Source organism: Carcharhinus amblyrhynchos, chromosome 14 (genome assembly GCF_965287045.1).
Source record: "Carcharhinus amblyrhynchos chromosome 14, sCarAmb.v2.hapA, whole genome shotgun sequence".
Classification (NCBI taxonomy): Eukaryota; Metazoa; Chordata; class Chondrichthyes; order Carcharhiniformes; family Carcharhinidae; genus Carcharhinus; species Carcharhinus amblyrhynchos.
Window position 1 is genome coordinate 443,817 of NC_137337.1, and position 25,810 is coordinate 469,626.

At 45.9% G+C, this 25,810-nt stretch overlaps 1 protein-coding gene across 3 annotated transcripts in view; it reads right to left on the reverse strand.

Annotated features, from left to right (window-relative positions):
• tmem63c (transmembrane protein 63C) overlaps positions 1-25,810 on the reverse strand; it is a 217,116-nt gene that overhangs the window by 47,767 nt on the left and 143,539 nt on the right. For all 3 annotated transcript variants that reach the window (XM_080202134.1, XM_080202132.1, XM_080202133.1), the window contains 2 exons: positions 25,427-25,580; positions 6,985-7,091 (listed from right to left, as the gene is read on the reverse strand). In XM_080202134.1, the coding sequence (XP_080058260.1) occupies positions 6,985-7,091; positions 25,427-25,580 (261 nt within the window). The remainder of the gene's footprint in view (positions 1-6,984; positions 7,092-25,426; positions 25,581-25,810) is intronic.

The following is a 25,810-nucleotide window of genomic DNA, read 5'->3' on the forward strand; positions in this document are numbered from 1 at the left end:
GCAACTCTCGAAACATTCAAGAGCAGCCCTCGCACGACCCACCGCGTGTATGCCCCTTGTTGGTCAACAAGGCGGACCGAATCACCTGTGGGTTAAAAGAAGAAAAGCATCAATAACATGCACATCTTATGCAAACATTCAAGGGAATCCCCAGACGCTCAAAAGTGAAATAAGTGAGCCAGAAAATATGTTGGAAGGTCTATAGGAATCAACTGATTCCCAGGAACGTCCCAAGGCTCTTGATCCTTATTTAAAACAGTCTCCTATATCCCTCCATCTCTATTCCACTCATGTGCCTATCTAAGTATCCCTTAAACAACTCCAGCATGCCTGCCTCCACCACCTTACCTGGCAGTGCATTCCATACCCCCACAACCCTCTGTGTGAAAAACTTCCATCTAACATCCGAATTATACCTCGCCCCCCTCACCCAAAGCCTGTGGCCCCTCGTAATATTTGTTTCCAATCTAGGAAAAAGCTTACCACTGTTTACTCTATCTATATCCTTCATAATCTTATACACCTCTATTAGATCTCCCCTCATTCTCCATCTTTCTAAGGAAAACAGCCCCATTTTGCCCAATCTTTCCTCATACCCCAGTCCTTCCATACCAGGCAGCATCCTGGTAAACCTCCTCTGCACTCTCTCCAGGGTCTCCACGTCCTTCCGGTAGTAAGGCGACCAGAACTGGACACAGTACTCCACATGTGGTCTAACCAACGTTCTATACAACTGCAACATTAGACGCCAGCTCCTGTACTCTATACCCCTTCCTATAAAGGCTAGCATACCATAAGCTTTCTTCGCAACCTTCTCCACCTGTACTGCCACCTTCAAAGACTTGTGCACTTGTACCCCCAAGTCCCGCTGTGTTTCTATACTCTTAATAGGTCTACCCTTTATCATATAACTCCCCCCTGCATTATTTCTTCCAAAATGCATCACCTCGCATTTATCAGGATTAAATTCCATCTGTCATTTATCTGCCCAATATACCAGCCTATCTATATCCAGCTGTATTGCCTGACACTCCTCCTCACTGTCCACAAGTTCAGCCATCTTCGTGTCATCTGCAAACTTGCTGATTACACCATGTACTCCCTCTTCCAAGTCGTCTATGTATATTACAAATAGAAGAGGTCCCAGTACTGAGCCCTGCGGCACACCACTTAGTGACAGACCTCCAGCTAGAAAAGGAACCTTCCACTACTATTCTCTGTCTCCTGTTACCAAGATGTGGGTATGCCGGTGTTGGACTGGCGTAAACACAGTAAAAAGTCTGACAACACCAGGTTTTAGTCCAACCTATTTATTTGATAATATACTCACAAGCTTTCGGGGTTAGCCCCTTCGTCAGGTGAATGGAGAGTTCTGGCCTCAGACAGAGCATATAAAGCACAGACAGTTTAGAGATTACTGATTAGAATGCGAATCCTTACACCTAACCTGCTGTTCAAGACCTGAAGTGGCTGATAATGTGAGTGGAAGGAGCACTGATCACAGGTTAAAGAGATGTGTATTGTCTCCAGACAGTACAGTAAGTGAGGTTTTGCAAACCCAGGCAAGTCACGGGGGTTACAGATAGTGTGACATGAACCCAAGATCCCTGTTGAGACCGTCCTCATGTGTGCGGAACTTGGCTATCAGTCTCTGTTCAGCGACTCTGCGCTTCCGATGCGCCACAGCGAAAAACCGCACCGATCTCCTCAGAAGGCAAACACGGGACACAGTGGACAGAGTACCCTTCGTCGTCCAGTACTTCCCCGGAGCGGAGAAGCTACGACATCTTCTCCGGAGTCTTCAACATATCATTGATGAAGACGAACATCTCGCCAGGGCTATCCCCACACCCCCACTTCTTGCTTTCAGACAACCACACAACCTCAAACAGACCATTGTTCGCAGCAAACTACCCAGCCTTCAGGAGAACAGTGACCACAATACCACACAACCCTGCCACAGCAACCTCTGCAAGACATGCCGGATCATCGACATGGATACCATCATCACACGTGAGAATACCATCCACCAGGTACATGGTAAATACTCTTGCAACTCGGCCAACATTGTCTACCTGATACGTTGCAAGAAAGGACGTCCCGAAGCATGGTACATTGGGGAGACCATGCAGACGCTACGACAACGGATGAATGAACATCGCTCATCAGTCACCAGGCAAGACTGTTCCCTTCCTGTTCGCGAACACTTCAGTGGTCACGGGCATTCAGCCTCTGACCTTCGGGTAAGCATTCTCCAAGGCGGCCTTCACGACACACGACAGCGCAGAGTCGCTGAACAGAGACTGATAGCCAAGTTCCGCACACATGAGGACGGTCTCAACAGGGATCTTGGGTTCATGTCGCACTATCTGTAACCCCCGTGACTTGCCTGGGTTTGCAAAACCTCACTTACTGTACTGTCTGGAGACAATACACATCTCTTTAACCTGTGATCAGTGCTCCTTCCACTCACATTATCAGCCACTTCAGGTCTTGAACAGCAAGTTAGGTGTAAGGATTCGCATTCTAATCAGTAATCTCTAAACTGTCTGTGCTTTATATGCTCTGTCTGAGGCCAGAACTCTCCATTCACCTGACGAAGGGACTAACCCGAAAGCTTGTGAGTATATTATCAAATAAATAGGTTGGACTAAAACCTGGTGTTGTCAGACTTTTCACTGTGTTTACGCCAGTCCAACGCCGGCATACCCACATCTTGCCTGCAGAAGGCAGAGAGTGGTTGTGGATGGGTCATTTTCGGCATGGAGGTCGGTCACCAGTGGAGTGCCCCAGGGATCTGTTCTAGGACCCTTGCTGTTTGTCATTTTCATAAATGACCTAGATGAGGAAGTGGAGGGATGGGTAAGTAAGTTCGCTGATGACACGAAGGTCGGTGGTGTTGTGGATGGTCTGGAAGGATGTCAAAAGTTGCAGCAGGACATAAATAGGATGCAGGACTGGGCGGAGAAGTGGCAGATGGACTTCAACGCGGATAAATGCGTAGTCGTCCATTTTGGCAGAACCAACGGGATGAACGAGTACACTATCAAGGGCAGGAGTCTTAGTAGTGTTGAAGAGCAGAAGGATCTTGGGGTCCGGGTCCACAGGACTCTTAAATCGGCCTCGCAGGTGGAGGATGTGGTCAAGAAGGCGTATGGTGTACTGGCCTTCATTAATCGAGGGATTGAGTTTAGGAATCGGGAGGTAATGCTGCAACTTTATAAGACCCTTGTCAGGCCTCACTTGGAGTACTGTGCGCAGTTCTGGTCGCCTCACTATAGGAAAGACGTAGAAGGTATTGAAAGGGTACAGAGGAGATTTACAAGGATGTTGCCTGGACTGGGAGGCATGCCTATGAAGTTAGGTTGAGGGAGCTGGGACTCTTTTCCCTGGAGAGACGAAGGTTGAGAGGCGACCTGATAGAAGTTTATAAAATGTTGAGAGGAATAGATAGGGTGGATTCTCAGAGGCTATTTCCCCGGGTTGAAATGGTCACTACGAGAGGACACAGAGTTAAGGTGCGGGGAGGAAAGTACAGAAGTGATGTTAGGGGTAAGTTTTTCACTCAGAGGGTGGTGAGTGAATGGAATCGGCTGCCGTCAGTGGTGGTGGAGGCGAACTCGCTGGGGTCTTTTAAAAGACTTCTGGATGAGTATATGGGGTTTAATGGGATTGGGGGTTATAGATAGGTCTATAGATTGGTAGGTGTTGATGTGATCGGCGCAACTCGTGGGCCGAAGGGCCTGTTTGTGCTGTAGTGTTCTATGTTCTATTTGTGATATATATAAATGATTTGGAAGAAGGTGTAACTGGTGTGATCAGTAAGTTTGCAGATGGCACAAAGATGGCTGGACTTGTGGATGGTGATGAACATTGTCAGAGAATACAGCGGGATATAGATAGGCTGGAAAATTGGGCGGAGAAATGGCAGATGGAATTTAATCCAGATAAATGCACAGTGATGCTTTTTGGTAGGACTAATGTAGAGGGGAACTATACAATAAATGGCAGAACCATCAAAAATATAGACACACAGAAGGACCTGGGTGTGCAAGTCCACAGATCCTTGAAGGTGGCAGCACAGGCGGAGGTGGTGAAGAAGGCATATGGCATGCTTGCCTTTATAGGGCGGGGTATAGAGTATAAAAATTGGAGTCTGATGTTACAGCTGTATAGAACATTGATTAGGCCACATTTGGAGTACTGCATCCAGTTCTGGTCGCCGCACTACCAGAAGGGCGTAGAGGCTTTGGAGAGAGTGCAGAGAAGGTTTACCAGGATGTTGCCTAGGGTCTTAGCTATGAGGAGAAACTGAGGTTGTTCTCCCTGGAAAGACGGAGAATGAGGGGAGACCTAATAGCGCTGTATAAAATTATGAGGGGTATGGATAGGGTGAACAGTGGGAAGCTTTTTCCCAGGTCGGAGGTGACAAACACGAGGGGTTACAGGTTCAAGGTGAAGGGGGTGAGGTTTAACTCAGATATCAGAGGGACGTATTTTACACAGAGGGTGGTGGGGGCCTGGAATGTGGTGCCAAGCAGGGTGGTAGAGGTGGACACGTTGGGATCGTTTAAAACTTATCTGGATAGCCACATGAACAGACTGGGAATGGAGGGATACAAAAGAATGGTCTAGTTGGACCAATGAGCTGCGCAGGCTTGAAGGGCCGAAGGGCCTGTTTCCTGTGTTGTATTGTTCTTTGTTTATTAATTAATCATTGCAATCTCAATGATTGCAGTTGGTGTTACTACTGGATGGGAAGATTCCAGAAAGAAACTCTGGCTCAAAAGATTGTAACTTCCAATTTTTTTGAGAAAATACGGAAGGACAATCACAGTACCATTAATTTGATTACAATATAATCCTCCTTTACTCCACTCTTAGCTGCACAAATGTATACAGTTTTTAAGCATAATACTCCACTCTGACACCAAATGGCCAATGCCACTCAACCGATCTTCTGTGAATTTCTTCTCAAATTCTCCGCAGATAATTGTCACGAGTGTTTCCAAACTCCACCCGCAAGAAAGACATATTTCAAAATCTTCTTTCAAACAATGCTTTCCACTAATTACATAAGAACATAAGAAATAGGAGCAGGAGTAGGCCATCTGGCCCTTCGAGCCTGCCCCGCCATTCAATAAGATCATGGCTGATCTGTCGTGGCTCAGTTCCACATTCCCACCCTCTCCCCATAACCCCCTTAATCCCCTCGCTTATCAAAAACCCATCAACCTGCGTCTTAAAAATATTTAGCGAGGTAGCCTCCACCACTTCAACAGGCAGAGAATTCCAGAGATTCACCACCCTTCGAGTGAAGAAGTTCCTCCTCAACTCCGTTCTAAACCGACCCCCCTTTATCTTGAGGCTGTGCCCCCTAGTCCCACTGTCCTTTCTGAGCGGGAAGAGTCTCTCCACCTCTATCCTATCCATCCCATTCATCATCTTATACGTCTCAATGAGATCTCCCCTCATTCTTCTAAACTCTAATGAGTACAAGCCTAGTTTATTCAGCCTCTCCTCATAGCTCAATCCCCTCAACTCCGGCATCAGCCTAGTAAACCTCCTCTGCACTCCCTCCAAGGCCAAAATATCCTTGCGTAAGTACGGCGCCCAAAACTGCACACAGTACTCCAGCTGTGGCCTCACCAATGCCCTATACAGCCGCAGCAAGACCTCCCTACTTTTATATTCAATCCCCCTCGCTATGAAGGCCAGCATCCCATTCGCCTTCCTGACCACCTGCTGCACCTGCAGGCTGGGTTTTTGCGACTCATGCACAAGGACCCCGAGGTCCCTCTACACCGTCGCCTGCTGCAGTTTTTCTCCACGTAAGTAATAATCCTTCCTACCATTATTCCTACCAAAGTGGACCACCTCACACTTGCCAACATTAAATTCCATTTGCCAGTTCCTGGCCCATTCGCCCAGCCTATCTAGATCCTTCTGTAGACTCTCCACACCCTCCGCACAATTTGCCGTTCCACCAATCTTGGTGCAGGTGCTGGAGTCAGAAACAAAAACAGAAAATGGTGGAAAATCTCAGCAGGTCTACAAAGCTCTGACGAATAGTCATCCAGTCTCCAAACATTGGCTCTATTCTCTCTCCACAGATGCTGTCAGTCCTGCTGAGATTTTCCAGCATTTTCTGTTTCTCTTTCCATCAACTGGCATTAACCTACCTGATGTTTTCCAGCATCCAATTTCAGACTGAGAAAATATGGAAGAACTTCATGTTTTCTAACTATCCTTTCCAATTAAGCCTCCACTGCACTTTTAATAAGAGATCCAGCTCCAAGTTTTCAACTCTTCTTTAAGGTTTGCTTTGTCTTAAATGATTTTAAACAAGCTCAGGTATTCAGTCCCTAACAGAATACTACTATTTCAAACACTGGAATTAAGGACACCAAACCTTATGATTGCTTCAGATATGTGGCTTTTCTGTAGCCAACCTTATCAATCTTCTGTTCCCAGGGTCACATAAGCAGTATCCTGTTACAAATCCTTTTTATTTAAATATTCCTGTAGTTTCTTTTCAATTCCCTGGTTTCTAGAACCCTCTGTCCTTTAGTTCCCCTGGATCTTGCTTTTCAGCACCTTCTCCATTGTGTGTTTGATTCTGCTTCTAGGAGAGCTGTGAGAACTGTTTCTCTCTCACTACCTTGTTCCAATTGCGATAAATCCAGCTTCCTACCTAAAGGTACCCCCGCTTACGAAGCAACTACTTGATACTCCTTTGCCCAGCATGAATCTAACTTGAGTTACACAGCAACACTAAATTAAACCCACTTAAAGCAACATCTTATTGCCAATATTTAACAATACAGATACAGCTCATCTAAAACAACCTATTTTCTTGACCATGGTAGAGCAGACTCGACGGGCCGAATGGCATACTTCTGCTCCTACATCTTACAGTCTTAAAAGAGCAGTTTCCATTAGTTCAGGACATCCTAACATTATAGGCAAATAAAGGTCACTTACCTGGTCCAATGACACTCAAAAAAAGCAGAGTAGTACACAATAAACGGGAGCAGCACAGAGAATGTCCACAGGAGCAGGGTTGGGAAAAACTGCGTTACAATTGGATTCTGAAAAACACAAAGTTTTGATAAGAGTATGACTAACGCAAAATCAGGCAGAAAGCTGTCTTAGACTACAAGGAGCAAAATACTGTCTGAACACCAGCAATTCAGTCAAATGCTGGAAGTTACCACCCCACCGCAGGGATCAGAGTGGGCAAAGGGGAGGACAGTGGGAAGGTCCATTGACTTCAGGTGGGATTTCATAGTTTCAGGAAGAGCAAGGCTGTAAAATGCTGTCCAATGACTTCATTAAATGAAGTAGGGATCAGAATTCATTGAGCCCTGTAAACCAACCAATCATTCACTTCATCACACAATCCTCCACCCATTCTTGCATCTCACTACTGAATTTCCCCCAGTATTGAACAACCAGTGCAACCCATTCACATAACAGCAGAAACCTAGTCAACCACACTAGTAAAGTTTATTTATTAGTCATAAATAAGCTTAAATTCACACTATTATGAAGTTACTCTGAAAATTCCCTAGTCGTCAAATTCTGGTGTCTGTTCATGTACACTGAGGGAGAATTTAGCATGGCCAATGCACCTAACTTGTCAACATGGATTTTGGTTATATCCCTGGAATGCAGTTTGACCCACGATGCTCAGACCCAGAGGCATTTTACCTTTCTAAATGTGGATGTGCGCATCTCTGGCAAGGCCAGCATTAGGTGCCCATCTCCAAACACTCTACAGAAGATGGTGGCGAGCTGCCTTCTCGAACCATGATGTGGAGATGCCAGCATTGGATGGGGTAAACACAGTAAGAAGTCTCACAACACCAGGTTAAAGTTCAACAGGTTTATTTAGTAGCACAAGACACTAGCTTTCAGAACGCTGATCCTTCATCAGGTGAGTGGAGAGTTCTGATCAGAGAAGGGCAAATAAAGGCACACACAGTTTACAGAATATTGATTAGAATGCTAGTCTTTACAGCTAATCTGCTATTCAAGTCTTAAAGATGCAATGTGAGTGGAGATAGCATTAAGCATAGGTTAAAGAGATGTGTATTGTCTCCAGGCAGGACAGTAAGTGAGATGTTGCAAGTTCAGGCAAGTCATGGAGGTTTCAGATAGTGTGACATGAACCCAAGATCCCAGTTGAGCCGTCCTCATGTGTGTGGAACTTAGCTATCAGTTTCTGCTCAGTGACTCTGCGCTGTCGTTATGTCATGAAGGCCACCTTGAAGAACGTTTAACCAAAGATTAAAGGCCAAATGCCGTGACTGCTGAAGTGTTTGCCAACAGGAAGGGAACAGTCTTGTCTGGTGATTGTTGGGCAGTGTTCATTCATCCAAAAACCCAGTCTGCAGGTGCAGTAGGTGATCAAGAAGGCGAATGGAATGTTGGCCTTTATAGCGAGGGGAATAGAATATAAAAGTAGAGGTCTTGCTGCAACTGTACAGGGTACTGGTGAGGCTGCAGCTGGAGTACTGTGTGCAGTTTTGGTCACCGCACTTGTGGAAGGATATATTGGCCTTGGATGGAGTGCAGAGGAGATTCACTAGGCTGATACCAGAGATGAGGGGGTTGGACTATGAAGAGAGACTAAATAGACTGAGTCTGTACTTGTTGGAGTTTAGAAGGATGAGGGGGGATCTTATAGAGATGTGTAAGATGATGAAGGGGATGGATAGGGTAGAGGTAGAGAGATTCTTCCCACTTAGAAAGGATAGCAGGACTAGAGGGCACAGCCTCAAGATAAGGTGGGGGAGCAGTTTAGATCAGAGTTGAGGAGGAACTTCTTCACTCAAAGGGTGGTGAATCTCTGGAATTTTCTGCCTGTTGAAGTGGTGGAGGCTGCCTCGCTAAATATATTTATGTCACGGGTAGATAGGTTTTTGACAGACAGGAGAATTGAGGGTTATGGGGAGAAAGCGGGAAAGTGGAACAGATCCACTTCAGATCAGCCATGATCTTATTGAATGGCGGGGCAGGCTCGAAGGGCTAGATGGCCTACTCCTGCTCCTATTTCTTATGTTCTTATCCGTTGTCGTAATGTCTGCATGATCCCCCCAACATACCATGCTTCAGGACATCCTTTCCTGCAGCATATTAGTTAGACAACGTTGGCCAAGTTACAAGAGTATGTGCCGTGTGCCCGGTGGATGGTGTTCTCACGTGAGATGATGGTATCCATATTGATGATCCAGCATGTCTTGCAGAGGTTCTGTGGCAGGGTTGTGTGGTGTCACGGTCACTGTTCTCCTGAAGGCTGGGTAGTTTGCGGCGGACAATAATCTGTTTGAGGTTGTGCGGCTGTTTGAAGTTGTGCGGTTGTTTGAAGGAAAGAAGTGGGGATGACCTTGGCGAGATGTTCATCTTCATCAATGACATGTTGAAGACTCCGGAGAAGATGTCGTAGCTTCTCCACTCTGGGGAAGTACTGGACAATGAAGGGTACTCTGTCTGCTGTGTCCCGTGTTTGTCTTCTGAGGAGGTCAATGCGGTTTTTTTGCTGTGGCACGTCAGAACTGTCGATCGATGAGTCGAGTGCCATTTCCCGTTCTTATGAGGGCATCGTTCAGCGTTTGGATGTGTCTGTTGCGATCCTCCTCATCTGAGCAGATCCTGTGTATAAGGAGGACATGGCTGTAAGGAATAGCTTCTTTAACGTGTTTAGGGTGGAAGCTGGAGAAGTGGAGCTTTGTGAGGTTATCCATGGGCTTGCGGTACAGTGAGGTGCTGAGGTGACCGTCCTTGATGGAGATACGTGTGTCCAAGAATGAACCGATTCGGGAGAATAGTCCATGGTGAGTCTGATGATGGGATGGAACTTGTTGATGTCATCATACAGTTGTTTCAGTGATTGTTTACCATGAGTCCAAAAGAAGAACATGTCATTGATGTATCTAGTGTATAGTATCGGTCCTGGGAAGGATGAATGAACACCGCTCGACAATCACCAGGCAAGACTGTTCCCTTCCTGTTGGTGAACACTTCAGCGGTCACGGGCATTCGGCATTTGATCTTGGATAAACGTTCTCCAAGGCGGCCTTCACCACACAACAGCGCAGAGTCGCTGAGCAGAGACTGATCGCTAAGTTCTGCACGCACAAGGACGGCCTCAACTGTGTTCTCGAACCACTACAGGCCACCTAGTGTAGATACTCGCATAGTGTTGTTAGGGAGTAATTTTCAGGGTTTTGACCCAGCCATAGTGAAAGAACAGTGATAAATTTCCAACTCACGATGGAATGTGGCTTGGAGGGAAACTTATAGGTGGTTGTGTTCTCATGCATTTGCTACTTTTATCCTTCCAGGTGCTAGAGGTCAGGGATTTAGAAAGGAACTCTTAATGAGTTCCTGCAGTGCATCTTCGAGATAGTACAAGCTACTGCCACTTTGCGCTTGTGGAACAAATGAGCATTTAAGGCAATGGATGGGTTAATATAGAAACCCGAAGGAGGATTGGCCATTCAGCCATTCAAACCTGCTCCGCCATTCATTGTGATCACGACTGATCATCAAATTCAATATTTTGATCCCTCCTCCCCTCATATCCTTCGATCCCTTTAGCTCCTAAGTTTCTACGAGATCCCCTCTCACTCTTCTAAAATTCAATGAATATAATCCTAACTAACTTAGTCTGTCCTCATATGACAGACCTGCCATACCAGGAATCAGCCTGGTAAACCTTCGCTGTACTTTCTCTATAGCAAGGACATTCTTCCTCAGATAAGGACATCAAGACTGCCCACAATACTCCAGATGTGGCCTCACCAACACCGTATACAATTAGAGTCATAGAGGTTTACAGCATGGAAACAAGGCCCTTTGGTCCAACTTATTAACCCCTAAGCTAGTCCCAATTGCCCACATTGGCCCATATCTCTCTACAGCCATCTTACCCATGTAACTGCCTAAATGCTTTTTAAAAGACCCGCCTCTACTACTACCTCTGGCAGCTTGTTCCAGACATTCACCACCATCTGTGTGAAAAAATTGCCCCTTTGGACCCTTTTGCATCTCTCCCCCTCTCTCACTTTAAACCTATGCTGTCTAGTTTTAGACTCCCCTACCTTTGGGAAAATATATTGACTATCTTGCTGATCTACGCCCCTCATTACTTTATAGATCTCTATAAGATCACCTCTAAGCTCCAGAGAAAAAAGTCCCAGTCCATCCAGTCTCTCCTTATTGCCATAAAACATCCCTATCCCTATACTCAACTCCACTTGCTATGAAGGCCAACATACCATTTGCCTTCTTTACTGCTTCCTGCGCCTGCGTGCTTACTTTCAGCAACTGATGCACGAGGACTCCAACATCTCGTTGCGTATCCACCTCTGTCACTTTACACCCATTCAAGTAATAATCTGTCTTCCTATTATTGCTACTGAAGTGGATAACTTCACACTTATCCAGATTATACTGCATCGGCCATGCAGATACCCACACACTCAGCCTGTCCAAATCACACTTAAGAATCTCTGCATTTTCCTCACAGTTCACCTCCCATCCAACTTTGTATCATCTGCAAATTTGGAGATGATACATTATATATTATTAATTTGGAAGGAGGAACTGAATGTGAGTCCTAGCACAGATCCCAGAGGATCCCTGACTGCCAATCAGAAAAATACCCATTTATGCCAATTCTTTACTTCCTATCTGCTAACCAGCTTTCTATCCAGCTCAAGGCACTAAGCGCAATCCCATGTGCTTCAACTTTATATAGTAATCTGCTATGTGAGACCTTGTTGAAATCCATCAGTGCTGATCAAGTGGACTAATTTGTCTGTTTGAATATTGTTGGAGCTGCACTCATCTAGGCAAGTGGGGAGTATTCCATCATACATCTAACTTGCTGCTTATAGATGTTGGACAGGCTTTGGGAAGTCAGGGGGAGTTACATGCCTCATAATTCCCTATCTCAGATCAGCTCTTGTAGCCGCATATTTTTATAGCTGGTTCAATTTTTTTTTTGGTAACCCCCAAAATATTGATGGTGGTGAGTCCACAATGGTGGTATAGGGAATGTGGTTTTGCTGTCTGTAGAGATGACAAATTTACTGGAGTTCTATGAGGATGTGTCTAGGGCAGTGGATAGAGGAGAGCCGGTGGATGTGGTCTTTCTGGATTTTCAGAAGGCGTTTGACAAGGTACCTCACATGAGGTTATTGCAGAAGGTCAGGGGACATGGAGTTGGGGGTAGGGTGTTAGCGTGGATAGAGGATTGGTTGTCAAATAGGAGGCAGAGAGTGGGGGTCAATGGGTGCTATTCGGATTGGCGGTTGGTGACTAGTGGGGTGCCCCAGGGGTCGGTGCTGGGGCCTCAGCTATTTACCATTTATATAGATGATCTGGAGGAGGGAACCGAGTGCAGGGTGTCGAAATTTGCTGATGACACCAAGATTGGGGGAAAGGCAAATTGTGCGGAGGGTGTGGAGAGTCTGCAGAAGGATCTAGATAGGCTGGGCGAATGGGCCAGGAAATGGCAAATGGAATTTAATGTTGGCAAGTGTGAGGTGGTCCACTTTGGTAGGAAGAATGGTAGGAAGGACTATTACTTACGTGGCGAAAAACTGCAGCAGGCGACGGTGCAGAGGGACCTCGGGGTCCTTGTGCATGAGTCGCAAAAACCCAGCCTGCAGGTGCAGCAGGTGGTCAGGAAGGCGAATGGGATGCTGGCCTTCATAGCGAGGGGGATTGAATATAAAAGTAGGGAGGTCTTGCTGCAGCTGTATAGGGCATTGGTGAGGCTGCAGCTGGAGTACTGTGTGCAGTTTTGGGCGCCGCACCTGCGCAAGGATATTTTGGCCCTGGAGGGAGTGCAGAGGAGGTTTACTAGGCTGATACTGGAGTTGAGGGGATTGAGCTATGAGGAGAGGCTGAATAAACTAGGCTTGTACTCGTTAGAGTTTAGAAGAATGAGGGGAGATCTCATTGAGACGTATAAGATGATGAATGGGATGGATAGGATAGAGGTGGAGAGACTCTTCCCGCTCAAAAAAGACAGTAGGACTAGGGGGCACAGCCTCAAGATAAAAGGGGGGGCGGTTTAGAACGGAGTTGAGGAGGAACTTCTTCACTCAAAGGGTGGTGAATCTCTGGAATTCTCTGCCCGTTGAAGCGGTGGAGGCTGCCTCGCTAAATATTTTTAAGAAGCGGGTTGATGGGTTCTTGATAAGCGAGGGGATTAAGGGTTATGGGGAGAGGGCGGGAAAGTGGAACTGAGCCACGACAGATCAGCCATGATCTTATTGAATGGCGGGGCAGGCTCGAAGGGCTAGATGGCCTACTCCTGCTCCTATTTCTTATGTTCTTATGTTCTTATGATTATTACCTGGCACTGGTATGGCGCAAATGCTATTTGCCACTTATCAACTCAAGCCTGAATGTTGACAAAGACATGCTGCATGCAGGTAAAGATTGTTTTATTATCTGAGGAAGTGCAAATGGAACCAAACATTGTGCAATCACTCGCGAACATCCACAGTTCAGATTACGACAGAGGGAAAGTCATTGATGAAGCATCTGAAGATAGCTGAGCCTAGGATGCTATGCTATGGAACTGCTACAAAGATAGAACATAGAACATACAGAAACGTAGAACAGTCCAGCACAGTACAGGTCCTTCAGCCCTCAATGTTGTGCCAAGCTATGTCCAATCCCAAGATCAAGCTATCCCACTCCCTATCATTCTGGTGTGCTCCATGAGCCTATCCAATAACCGCTTGAAAGTTCCTAAAGTGTCCGACTCCACTATCACAGCAGGCAGTCCATTCCACACCCCAACCACTCTCTGAGTAAAGAATCTACCTCGGACTTCCCTCCTATATCTCCCATCATGAACCTTTTAGTTAAGCACCCTTATAACAGCTATATCCACCCGAGGAAATAGTCTCTGCATGTCCACTCTCTCAATCCCCCTCATCATCTTATAAACTTCTATTAACTCACCTCTCATCCTCCTCCGTTCCAAAGAGAAAAGCCCCAGTTCCCTCAACCTTTCCTCATAAGACCTACCCTCCAAACCAGGCAGCATCCTGGTAAACCTCCTCTGCACTCTCTCCATGCTTCCATATCCTTCTTATAGTGTGGTGACCAGAACGGAACACAATATTCCAAATGTGGTCTCACCAAGGTCCGGTATAGTTGCAGCATAACCCCATGGCTCTTAAACTCAAACCCCCTGTTAATAAACACTAACACACTATAAGCCTTCTTCACAGCTCTATCCACTTGAGTGGCAACCTTCAGAGATCCGTGAACCCCAAGATCTCTCTGTTCCGCCACATTCCTCAGAATCCTGCTGTTGACCCTGTAATCCGCATTCAAGTTTGTCCTACCAAAATGAATCACCTCACACTTATCAGGGTTAAACTCCATCTGCCACTTTTCGGCCCAGCTTTGCATCCTATCAATGTCTCTTTGCAGCCTGCAAGAGCCCTCCATCTCATCCACTACTCCACCAATCTTAGTGTCATCAGCAAATTTATTAACCCCCCCCTTCAGCCCCTCTTCCAAGTCATTGATAAAAATTGCAAATTGCAGAGGACCCAGCACTGACCCCTGTAATGGAAAGTAATGGAAAAGGATGAGTGTTGTCCTACAGGTAGGGTGCTGAATTGGGGGAAGGCTAACTACAGCCGGATTAGGCAGGAATTAGTGGCCGTTGATTGGGAGGGGCTGTTCGAGGGTAAGTCCAAGTCTGGCATGTGGGAGTCTTTTAAGGAACAGTTGGTAAGGCTGCAGGACAGGCATGTGCCTGTAAAAAGGAAGGATAGGAAAGGTAGGATTCGAGAGCCGTGGATAACCAGGGAAATTCAGGATCTGATCAAAAAGAAAAGAGAGGCGTACAGGTCCTGGAAACTAAAAACAGACGGAGCTCTAGAGGAATACAGAGAGAGTAGGAAAGAACTCAAAAGGGGAGTTAGAAGAGCAAAAAAGGATCACAAAATGTTCTTGGCAGACAGGATTAAGGAGAATCCTAAAGCATTTTATTCATATGTTAGGAACAAAAGAGTTGTCAGAGAAAAAAAGAAAAAAAATCGGACCTCTCAGGGACAAAGGAGGGGAATTATGCTTCGAACTCAAGGAAGTAGGGGAGATCCTAAATGAATACTTTGCATCAGTATTCACAAAGGAGAGGGACGTGGTGACTGGGAGTGTCTCAGAAGGAAGTGTTGACCCGTTAGAGAAAATCTCCATTTCAAGGGAGGAAGTGTTAGGTTTTTTAGGGAACATTAAAACGGACAAATCCCCAGGGCCTGATGGCATCTATCCTAGACTGCTCAGGGAGACAAGAGATTAAATTGCCAGGCCTCTGACAGAAATCTTTGTCTCTTCACTGGACACAGGTGAGGTCCCTGAGGACTGGAGGATAGTGAATGTGGTACCACTATTTAAGAAGGGTAGCAAGGATAACCTGGGTAATTATAGGCCGGTGAGCTTGACATCCGTGGTAGGGAAATTGTTGGAGAGGATTCTTAGAGATAGGATGTATGCGCATTTAAAACAGAATAATCTCATTAGTGATAGACAGCATGGTTTTGTAAGAGGGAGGTCATGCCTCACAAATTTGGTGGAGTTATTTGAGGAGGTGACAAAAACGGTTGATGAGGGTAGGGCCGTGTATGTCATCTATATGGATTTTAGTAAAGTCTCTCATGGCAGGTTGGTGCAAAAGATTAAATCTCATGGGATAAAAGGAGAGGTGGCTAGATGGGTAGAGAACTAGCTTGGCCATTGAAGATAGATGGTAGTAGTGGAGGTCTGTGACTAGTGGTGTTCTGCAGGGCTCTGTACTGGGACCTCTGCTATTTGTGATATATATAAATGATTTGGAAGAAGGTGTAACTGGTGTGATCAGTAAGTTTGCGGATGACACGAAGATGGCTGGACTTGTGGATAGTGATGAACATTGTCGGAGAATACAGCGGGATATAGATAGGCTGGAAAATTGGGCGGAGAAATGGCAGATGGAATTTAATCCAGATAAATGCGAGGTGATGCTTTTTGGTAGGACTAATGTAGAGGGGAGCTATACAATAAATGGCAGAACCATCAAAAATATAGACACACAGAAGGACCTGGGCATGCAAGTGCACAGATCCTTGAAGGTGGCAGCACAGGTGGAGAAGGTGGTGAAGAAGGCATATGGCATGCTTGCCTTTATAGGATGGGGTATAGAGTATAAAAATTGGCGTCTGATGTTACAGCTGTATAGAACATTGGTTAGGCCACATTTGGAATACTGCATCCAGTTCTGGTCATCACACATCAGAAGGACATGGAGGCTTTGGAGAGAGTGCAGAGGAGGTTTACCAGGATGTTGCCTAGTATGGTGAGTCTTAGCTATGAGGAGAGATTGAGTAAACTGCGGTTGTTCTCCTTGGAAAGACAGAGAATGAGGGGAGACCTAATAGTGGTGTATAAAATTATGACAGGTATGGATAGGGTGAACAGTGGGAAGCTTTTTACCAGGTTGGATAGGACAAACATGAGGGGTCACAGGTTCAAGGTGAGAGGGGTGAGGTTTAACTCAGATATCAGACGGACGTAATTTACACAGAGGGTGGTGGGGCTTGGAATGCACTGCCAAGCAGGGTGGTGGAGGCAGACATGCTGTCATCGTTTAAGGCTTGTCTGGATAGTCAAATGAGCAGACTGGGTTTAGAGGGATACAGAAGAATGGTCTAGTTGGGCCAATGAGCGGTGCAGGCTTGGAGGGCCGAAGGTCCTGTTTCCTGTGCTGTATTGTTCTTTGTTCTGTAGTACTCCGCTGGTAACTGGCCTCCAGTCTGAAAATTTTCCTTCCACCATCACCCTCTGTCTTGTATGAGAGACAGTAAAAAGTCTGACAACACCAGGTTTTAGTCCAACCTATTTATTTGATAATATACTCGCAAGCTTTCGGGTTAGCCCCTTCGTCAGGTGAATGGAGAGTTCTGGCCTCAGACAGAGCATATAAAGCACAGACAGTTTAGAGATTACTGATTAGAATGCGAATCCTTACACCTAACCTGCTGTTCAAGACCTGAAGTGGCTGATAATGTGAGTGGAAGGAGCACTGATCACAGGTTAAAGAGATGTGTATTGTCTCCAGACAGTACAGTAAGTGAGGTTTTGCAAACCCAGGCAAGTCACGGGGGTTACAGATAGTGCGACATGAACCCAAGATCCCTGTTGAGACCGTCCTCATGTGTGCGGAACTTGGCTATCAGTCTCTGTTCAGCGACTCTGCGCTGTCGTGTGTCGTGAAGGCCGCCTCGGAGAATGCTTACCCGAAGGTCAGAGGCTGAATGCCCGTGACCACTGAAGTGTTCGCCAACAGGAAGGGAACAGTCTTGCCTGGTGACTGTCGAGCGATGTTCATTCATCCGTTGTCGTAGCGTCTGCATGGTCTCCCCAATGTACCATGCTTCGGGACATCCTTTCTTGCAACGTATCAGGTAGACAATGTTGGCCGAGTTGCAAGAGTATTTACCGTGTACCTGGTGGATGGTATTCTCACGTGTGATGATGGTATCCATGTCGATGATCCGGCATGTCTTGCAGAGGTTGCTGTGGCAGGGTTGTGTGGTATTGTGGTCACTGTTCTCCTGAAGGTTGGGTAGTTTGCTGCGAACAATGGTCTGTTTGAGGTTGTGTGGTTGTCTGAAAGCAAGAAGTGGGGGTGTGGGGATAGCCCTGGCGAGATGTTCGTCTTCATCAATGATACGTTGAAGACTCCGGAGAAGATGTCGTAGCTTCTCAGCTCCGGGGAAGTACTGGACGACGAAGGGTACTCTGTCCACTGTGTCCCGTGTTTGCCTTCTGAGGAGATCGGTGCGGTTTTTCGCTGTGGCGCATCGGAAGCGCAGAGACGCTGAACAGAGACTGATAGCCAAGTTCCGCACACATGAGGACGGTCTCAACAGGGATCTTGGGTTCATGTCGCACTATCTGTAACCCCCGTGACTTGCCTGGGTTTGCAAAACCTCACTTACTGTACTGTCTGGAGACAATACACATCTCTTTAAACTGTGATCAGTGCTCCTTCCACTCACATTATCAGCCACTTCAGGTCTTGAACAGCAGGTTAGGTGTAAGGATTCGCATTCTAATCAGTAATCTCTAAACTGTCTATGCTTTATATGCTCTGTCTGAGGCCAGAACTCTCCATTCACCTGACGAAGGGGCTAACCCGAAAGCTTGCGAGTATATTATCAAATAAATAGGTTGGACTAAAACCTGGTGTTGTCAGACTTTTTACTGTGTTTACACCAGTCCAACGCTGGCATACCCACATCATGACTTGTATGAGAGAGCAAGTTACTATCCAATCGGCCAAATTTCCTTCTATCCCACACATCCTTATCTTCTTCATGAGCCTACCATGGGGAACCTTATCAAATGCCTTACTAAAATCCATGTATATGACATCAACTTGTCTATCTTCATCCACACACTTAGTTACCTCCTCCAAGAATTCAATCAAATTTGTGAAGCAGGACTTACCCCTCACAAAACCGTGCTGACTATCCCGGATTAAACTGAATCTTTCCAAATGGTCATTAATCCTATCTCTCAGGACCCTTTCCATTAACTTACCGACCACCAAAGTAAGACTAAGCCTAAAGCTGAAGTGATTGGCTTCCAATAATTACAACCATCTTTTTTTGAGCTAGGTATGACTCCAACCATTGAATCAGATATGCAGCCTTCAGGCCATCAATTCTACACTGAATCTCTTCTGCACCCTATCTAATGAGGTGACCAGAACTGCATATAGTACTCTAGCTGTGGCCTCACTAAAGTTCTGTACAACTCCCACATGATTTCCCTGCTATTGTAATCTATGCCTCGAGAAAGACAAATGTCCCATATGCGTTTTTCATCACCCTACTAACATGTCCTTCCATCTTCAGAGATCTATGGACACATAGAGTCATAGAGACATAGAGGTTTGAAGCATGGAAACAGGCCCTTCAGCCCAACTTGTCCATGCCGCCCTTTTTGAAACGCCTAAGCTAATCCCAATTGCCCGCATTTGGCTCATATCCCTCTATACCCAATGCACCCATGTAACTTTCTAAATGTTTTTTAAAAGACAAATTTGTACCTGCCTCTACTATTACCTCTGGCAGCTTGTTCCAGATACTCATCACCCTCTGTGTAAAAAAATTGCTCCTCTGAACACTTTTGTATCTCTCCCTCTCAGCTTAAACCTATGCCCTCTAGTTTTAGACTCCCCTACCTTTGGGAAAAGATATTGACTATCTCGCTGATCTGTGCCCCTCATTACTTTATAGACCTCTATAAGATCACCCCTCAGCTTCCTACGCTCCAGAGAAAAGTTTCCCAATCTATCCAGCCTCCCCTTATAACTCAATCTATCAAGTCCCAATAGAATCCTAGTAAATCTTTTCTGCACTCTTTCTAGTTTAATAACATTCTTTCTATAATAGGGTGACCAGAATTGCACACAGTATTCCAAATGTGGCCTTACTACCGTCTTGTACAACTTCAACAAGACATTCCAACTCTTGTATTCAATGTTCTGACCAATGAAACCAAGCTTGCCGAAGGCCTTCTTCATCACTCTGTCCGCCTGTGACTCCACTTTCAAGGAGTTATGAACATGTACCCCTATATCTCTTTGTTCTGTAACTTTCCCCAATGCCCTACCTTTAACTGAGTAAGTCCTGCCCTGGTTCAGTCTACCAAAATGATCACCTCGCATTTGTCTAAATTAAACTCCAGCTGCCATTCGTCAGCCCACTGGCCCAAATGATCAAGATCCCATTGCAACCATGGTGCAAATGCACCAAGGTCCCTCTATTCCACAGAGCTTCCTAGTGTCCTGTCATTCATTGAATACTTGGTTGTCAAATTACTCCTTCCAAAGTCTATCACCTCACACTTTTCAGGGTTAAACTCCATCTACCACTGATCTGCACATTTGACCATCCGATCTATATCTTTTTGTTGCCCAAAACACTCAGCCTTACTGTTAACCACCTGGCCAATCTTTGTGTCATCTGCAAAGTTACTAATCCTATCCCTCACATAGTCATCAGTGGATTTATATAAATGATGAATAATAGGGCTCCCAGCAAGATCCCTGTGGTATGGCCACTGGACACAGGCTTCCAGTTACTCAAGCAGCCTTCTGTCATCACCCTCTGTCTCCTACAACTGAGCCAATTTTGAATCCACTTTATTAAATTACCCTGTATCCCATCTAATTTGAATATCTCTGGTCATCCATGGTTCTCTGGGCTTGTTACTTTTCCCTATCATCCTAGAGGGAACATGCTGGGCTTTACCCTCCCCATTTCCTTTTTGAATGCCGCCCACTTCTCTTCTGTACATTTTCCCATTAGTAGCTGTTCTCAGTTTACCTTGACCAGATTCTATCTTATTTTACTAAACTCCTGTCCCTCATTCCAAAACTTTTTTTTGCCATCTATCTATTTCTTTGTCTATAATAAGCTTAAATTATACCACATTGTGATCACTATCACTAAAATGCTCCCCCACCAACAAATGCTCCCACCCCACCACATGTCCAGTTTCATTCCCCAAAATTAGATTTGGTGCAGCTCCTTTCCTTGTTGAACCCACTACATACTGACCTAAAAAGTTCCTCCGTACACATTTCAAGAAATCTACTACATCCAAGCCCTTACCACTATGTATATCCCAGTTAACGTTGGGAAAGTTGAAATTACCTAATTACCCCAATTTTTACTTATCTCCGTGAACACATATTTGTTCCTCAATATCTTTCTGACTGTCTGGAGATCTGTAATAAACACCTAACAATGTGGCTGCCCCTTTTTTATTTCTAAACTCTACCCCACAAATTTGACGCTGCCTCCAATATATCATCTCTCTTTACTGAAGTAACTGACTCCTTAACTAATAATAGCAAACCTCCCTGTAAGTATATTGGTCCCCTTGTAGTTTAGGTGTAACCCATCTCTTGTACAGGTCCCACCTGCCCCAGAAGAGGTCCCAATGATGTAGAAATCTGAAACCCTGCCCCTTACACCAGTTCCTCAGCCTCGTGGTCATCTGCCTGATCATCCTACTCTTACCCTCACTGGCATGTGGTACAGGCAGCAATCCTGAGATTACTACCCTCGGGGTCCTGCTTTTTAACTTCCTACCAGGCTCTCTATACCCACTCTTCAGGACGTCCACACTCTTCCTTCCTACGTCATTGGTAGATGTGTACCATGACATCTGGCTGATCACTCTTCCACTTCAGAATGCTGTGCATATGATCAGAGACATCCTGACCCTGGCACCCGCGAGGCAACAAACCATCCGAGAGTCTCTGTCACGACCACAGAACCTCCTGTCTGTACCTCTGACTATCGAGTCCCCTATCACTATTGCTCTCCTCTTCTTCCACACTCCCTTCCGCGCTGCAGAATCAGACTCAGTGCCAGAGATCCGACTGCCGCAGCTTGTCCCAGGTAAGGCATCTCCTACAATAGTATCCAAAGCAGTATACCTATTGTGGAGGGGAATGGCCACAGGGGAACCCTGCTCTGCCTGTCCTTTCCCCTTCCTTCGCCTGACGATAACCCAATTACCTGTGCTCTGTGCCTTTGGCGTAACTACCTCCCCGAAGCCATTATCTATAAACTCCTCATTCTCCCGAATGATCCGGAGGTCATCCAGCTCTTGCTCCAGTTCCCCAACGCGGTTTGTTAGGAGCTGCAGCTGGATGCACCTCCTGCAGGTGTCATTGTCAGGGACACTGGAGGTCTCCCTGACTTCCCACATCCTTCAAGAGGAGCATTCCAACATCCTGTCTGGCAATACTTTCTCCTCTGAAGAATCAAAAAACTTACCAGAACCTACCCTCACCTCTGCCTGTTCACGCCGAAACCTGTTTGAGCCAAAGCCGTCCCACTCTGCTCCCTCTTTCTCCACTGTCCGCTGGATAGAGAGGCCTGCTTTTTAAACCTTCCATGCACTAGTGGCTGACATCAGACTCCTGCACAATGTCGCATTCCACTCACTGCCTCCCTTGCTCCTACTCCTTTTTTTTTTACTTACCTGCTCTCACCCAAGTCTTTTGTTTAGGTTAGAGGAGGGGAGAGGGTGGGAGACTCTACATGTGTAGTGTCTCAGGATTCCTCCCTGTTCAAATTTATTATGCAGAAACCTTCCCAGGCCACCCCGCAGCCTACTTCTGGTTTACTGATTTAACTGAAAAAAACTCCGATAAAAAGTAAGGTAGAAAAGAATCAATCTCTTACCCTCAGCACTCCTGACACGAATCGCTCCCTCTCTGCTTTGCTCCAGTCGAACAAAGAAGATTCTATATCCCAGAATGTTGAGTTGCCAATCCTGCACCTCCCTCAACCATGTCTCCATGATGGCTATTATATCACAATTCCAGCTGTCAATCTCACCCTTAATTCATCCGTTTTACCTGTAATACCCTGGCATTAAAGTAGAGGCCATCCAGCCTGGCCTTATTCCCTTGAAACTTAATACAGCTGCACTCCCTCTGACTTGTTTGTTTTGCTGTACGATTCTGTGCCTTTATTCTACTAACAGTCTGTGTCCCCCTCCCCCTGCCAAATTAAACTCCTCCCATCAGCACCAGCAAAACATCCTGCAAGGATGTTAGTCCGTTCTACTTCAGATGTAGACTGTCCCACTTGTAGAGATCCCACCTTCCCCAGGAACAGTCCCAGTAATACAGGAATCTAAAACCCTCCCTCCTGTACCAACTCGGAAGCCACACGTTCATCTGCGCTATTCTCCTATTTCTAGCAAGTGGCACTGGGAGTAATCCTGAGATTACAACCCAGAGATCCTGCTTTTAGCCGACTGCCTAAATCCCTGAATCCTGATGCAAGACCTCATCCCTCTATGTATCTATGTGATTGGTACAAACAGATACCATGACTAGTGAATAATTTCCCCGCCCCAATTCCCACTGACTCCAGTTTTGCTAGGGTTCCTTCACGTCATAGATCCCTAAAGGTGGCAGCACAGGTGGAAAGGGTGGTGAAGAAGGCATATGGCATGCTTACCTTTATTGGACAGGGCATAGACTATAAAAGTTGGCATATGATTTTGCAGCTATATAGAATGTTGGTTAGGCCACGTTTGGAATACTGCATCCAGTTCTGGTCGCCACACTACCAAAAGAATGTGGAGGTTTGGAGAGAGTGCAGAAAAGGCTTACCAGGATGTTGCCTGGTATGGAGGGTCTTAGCTACGAGGGGAGATTGGGCAAACTGGGGTTGTTCTCCCTGCAAAGACGGAGGATGAGGGGTGACCTAATAGAGGTGTATAAAATTGTGAAGGGCATAGATAGGGTGAACAGTGGGAAGCTTTTTCCCAGGTCGGAGGTGACGAACACAAGGGGTCACAGGTTCAAGGTGAGGGGGGCAAGGTTCAACATAGATGTCAGGGAGATGTATTTTACACAAAGGGTGGTGGGGGCCTGGAATGCGCTGCCAAGTAGGGTGGTTGAGGCGGACACGCTGGGTTATCTAGATAGCCACATGAACAGACTGGGAATGGAGGATACAAACGAATGGTCTAGTTGGGTGCATGAGTGGTGCAGGCTTGGAGGGCCGAAGGGCCTGTTCCTCTGTTGTATTGTTCTTTGTTTGTTTTGTTCTATGTCACATCCTGTCAAATACTGCCTTGATGTCAGTGGCAGTCACTCTCACCTCAGTGCTGGGATACAGCTCTTTTGCCCATATTTGGACCAGAGAAACATAGAAGACAGGAACAGGAGGAGGCCATTTGGCCCTTCAAACCTGTTCCACTATTCATCACAATCATAGCTGATCATCCAACTCAATAGCTTAATCCTGTTTTCCCCCCATAACCTTTGATCCCGTTCGACCCAAGTGCTATATCCAGCAGCCTCTTGAATACACTCAATGTTTTGGCATCAACTACTTCCTGCGGTAATGAATTCCACAGACGCACCACTCTTTGGGTGAAGAAATGTCTCCTTATCTCCATCCTAAATGGCCTACTCTGAATCCTCAGACTGTGACCCCTGGTTCTGGACTCCCCTACCATCAGGAACATCCTCCCTGCACCTACTCTGGTCCTGTTAGAATTTTATAAGTCTCCACAAGAGCCCCCCATCATTCGTCTGAACTCCAGTGAAAACAATCCTAACCTAGTCAGTCTCTCCGCATAATTCAGTCCCACCATCCCCAGAATCAGTCTGGTAAACCTAATCTGACCAAGTCTGTAATGGTCAGAATCTGGATAGTCTTGAAACTAAACATCAGTGAGCAGTTTATTGCTGAGCGAAGTTTCCTCCGGGTGCTCTGGTTTCCTCCCACAGTCCAAAGGTGTGCAATTGCCCCTTAGTGTCCTGAGATGCGTAGATTAGAGGGATTAGTAGGTAAATGTGTAGGGATATGGGGGTAGGGCCTGGGTGGGATTGTGGTCAGTGCAGACTCCATGGGCCAGATGGCCTCTTTCTGCACCGTAGGGTTTCTATGATTTCTATGATTCTTGGTATGGCTCCTGCTCTGTCCAAGACCACAAAAGACTACAAACGGTGGTGAATGTAGCCCAATCCATCATGCAAACCAGCCTCCCGTCTACTGACTTTAGCTACATTGCCCGCCACCTCGGAAAAGCAGCCAACATAATTAAGGACTCCCATGCACCCTGGACATTCTCTTTTCCGCCTTCTTCTGTCAGGGCAAAGATACAAAAGTTTGAGGTCATGTACCAACTGACTCAAGGGCAGCTTCTTCCTTGCTGCCTTCAGACTTTTGAATGGACCTACCTTGCAGTAAGTTGATATTTCTCTACACCCTAGCTATGACTGTAGCACTACATTCTGCAATCTCTCCTTTCCTTCTCTATGAACAGTAAGCTTTGTCTGTATAGCATGCAAGAAACAATACTTTTCACTGTATACTAATACATGTGACTGTAATAATTCAAATCAAGTCAAAATCAAAAACAATTTTGCTGGTCTTGATAACACACAGCACTTCTTTGATATCCTGTTTTGAGATGCTAGATCTATTCTGAATCTTCTCCAATTAGCACACTGGAGGATATCCTAAATATGAAGACAGGACTTTGTCTCCACAATGACGTGCACAGTCACTCTTCCCGATACTGTCAGTGCCACAGCTAAATTGTTAAAGAGGTCTAGTAGTTTTCCCCTTTTGTTGGTTCTATCACCAGGCCCAGTAATGTAGATTCAGCCAGCCTGGTCAGTGATGGTACTACCAAGGCATTCTTGATGATGGACCTTGAAGTCCGCACCCACAGTACAATCTGTGCCACATGATGACTTTGATAAGACCCATTGAGGATTCCGATATATGGCAGCCAGTGATCACACTGTGTTGGCACTGGTGAGTCAGCATCAGTCTTCACCTACCTTGAGGCTCTCAACAGGATTGGTGACATTGAACTTGTCCATGGTGTTGACGATGATGGCAGGTGTGGTGAGGAAGAAGAGGAGAATGAAGAGAAATATATTGAGAAGTGCGCAGCGGATCCACCATGTGCTACCCTGCACCGACAGGTTCTCCCTAACAGAGCAACAAAAATCACATTTACAGAATTATACTCATACAACAATAGCAACTTGTATTTATGTTGTGCTGTCTACATTCTCAGCTCATCTAACTTACTCAGTACTCTCTTCACATTGAAGCATGCAATACTGATCAGTAAACAATCTCTTTTTTGCCTATTTCCTAGCCTGTTTCTTCTTCTTTCCATACTTGCTTACTAACTTTCTGCTTTCCACACTGTTCTA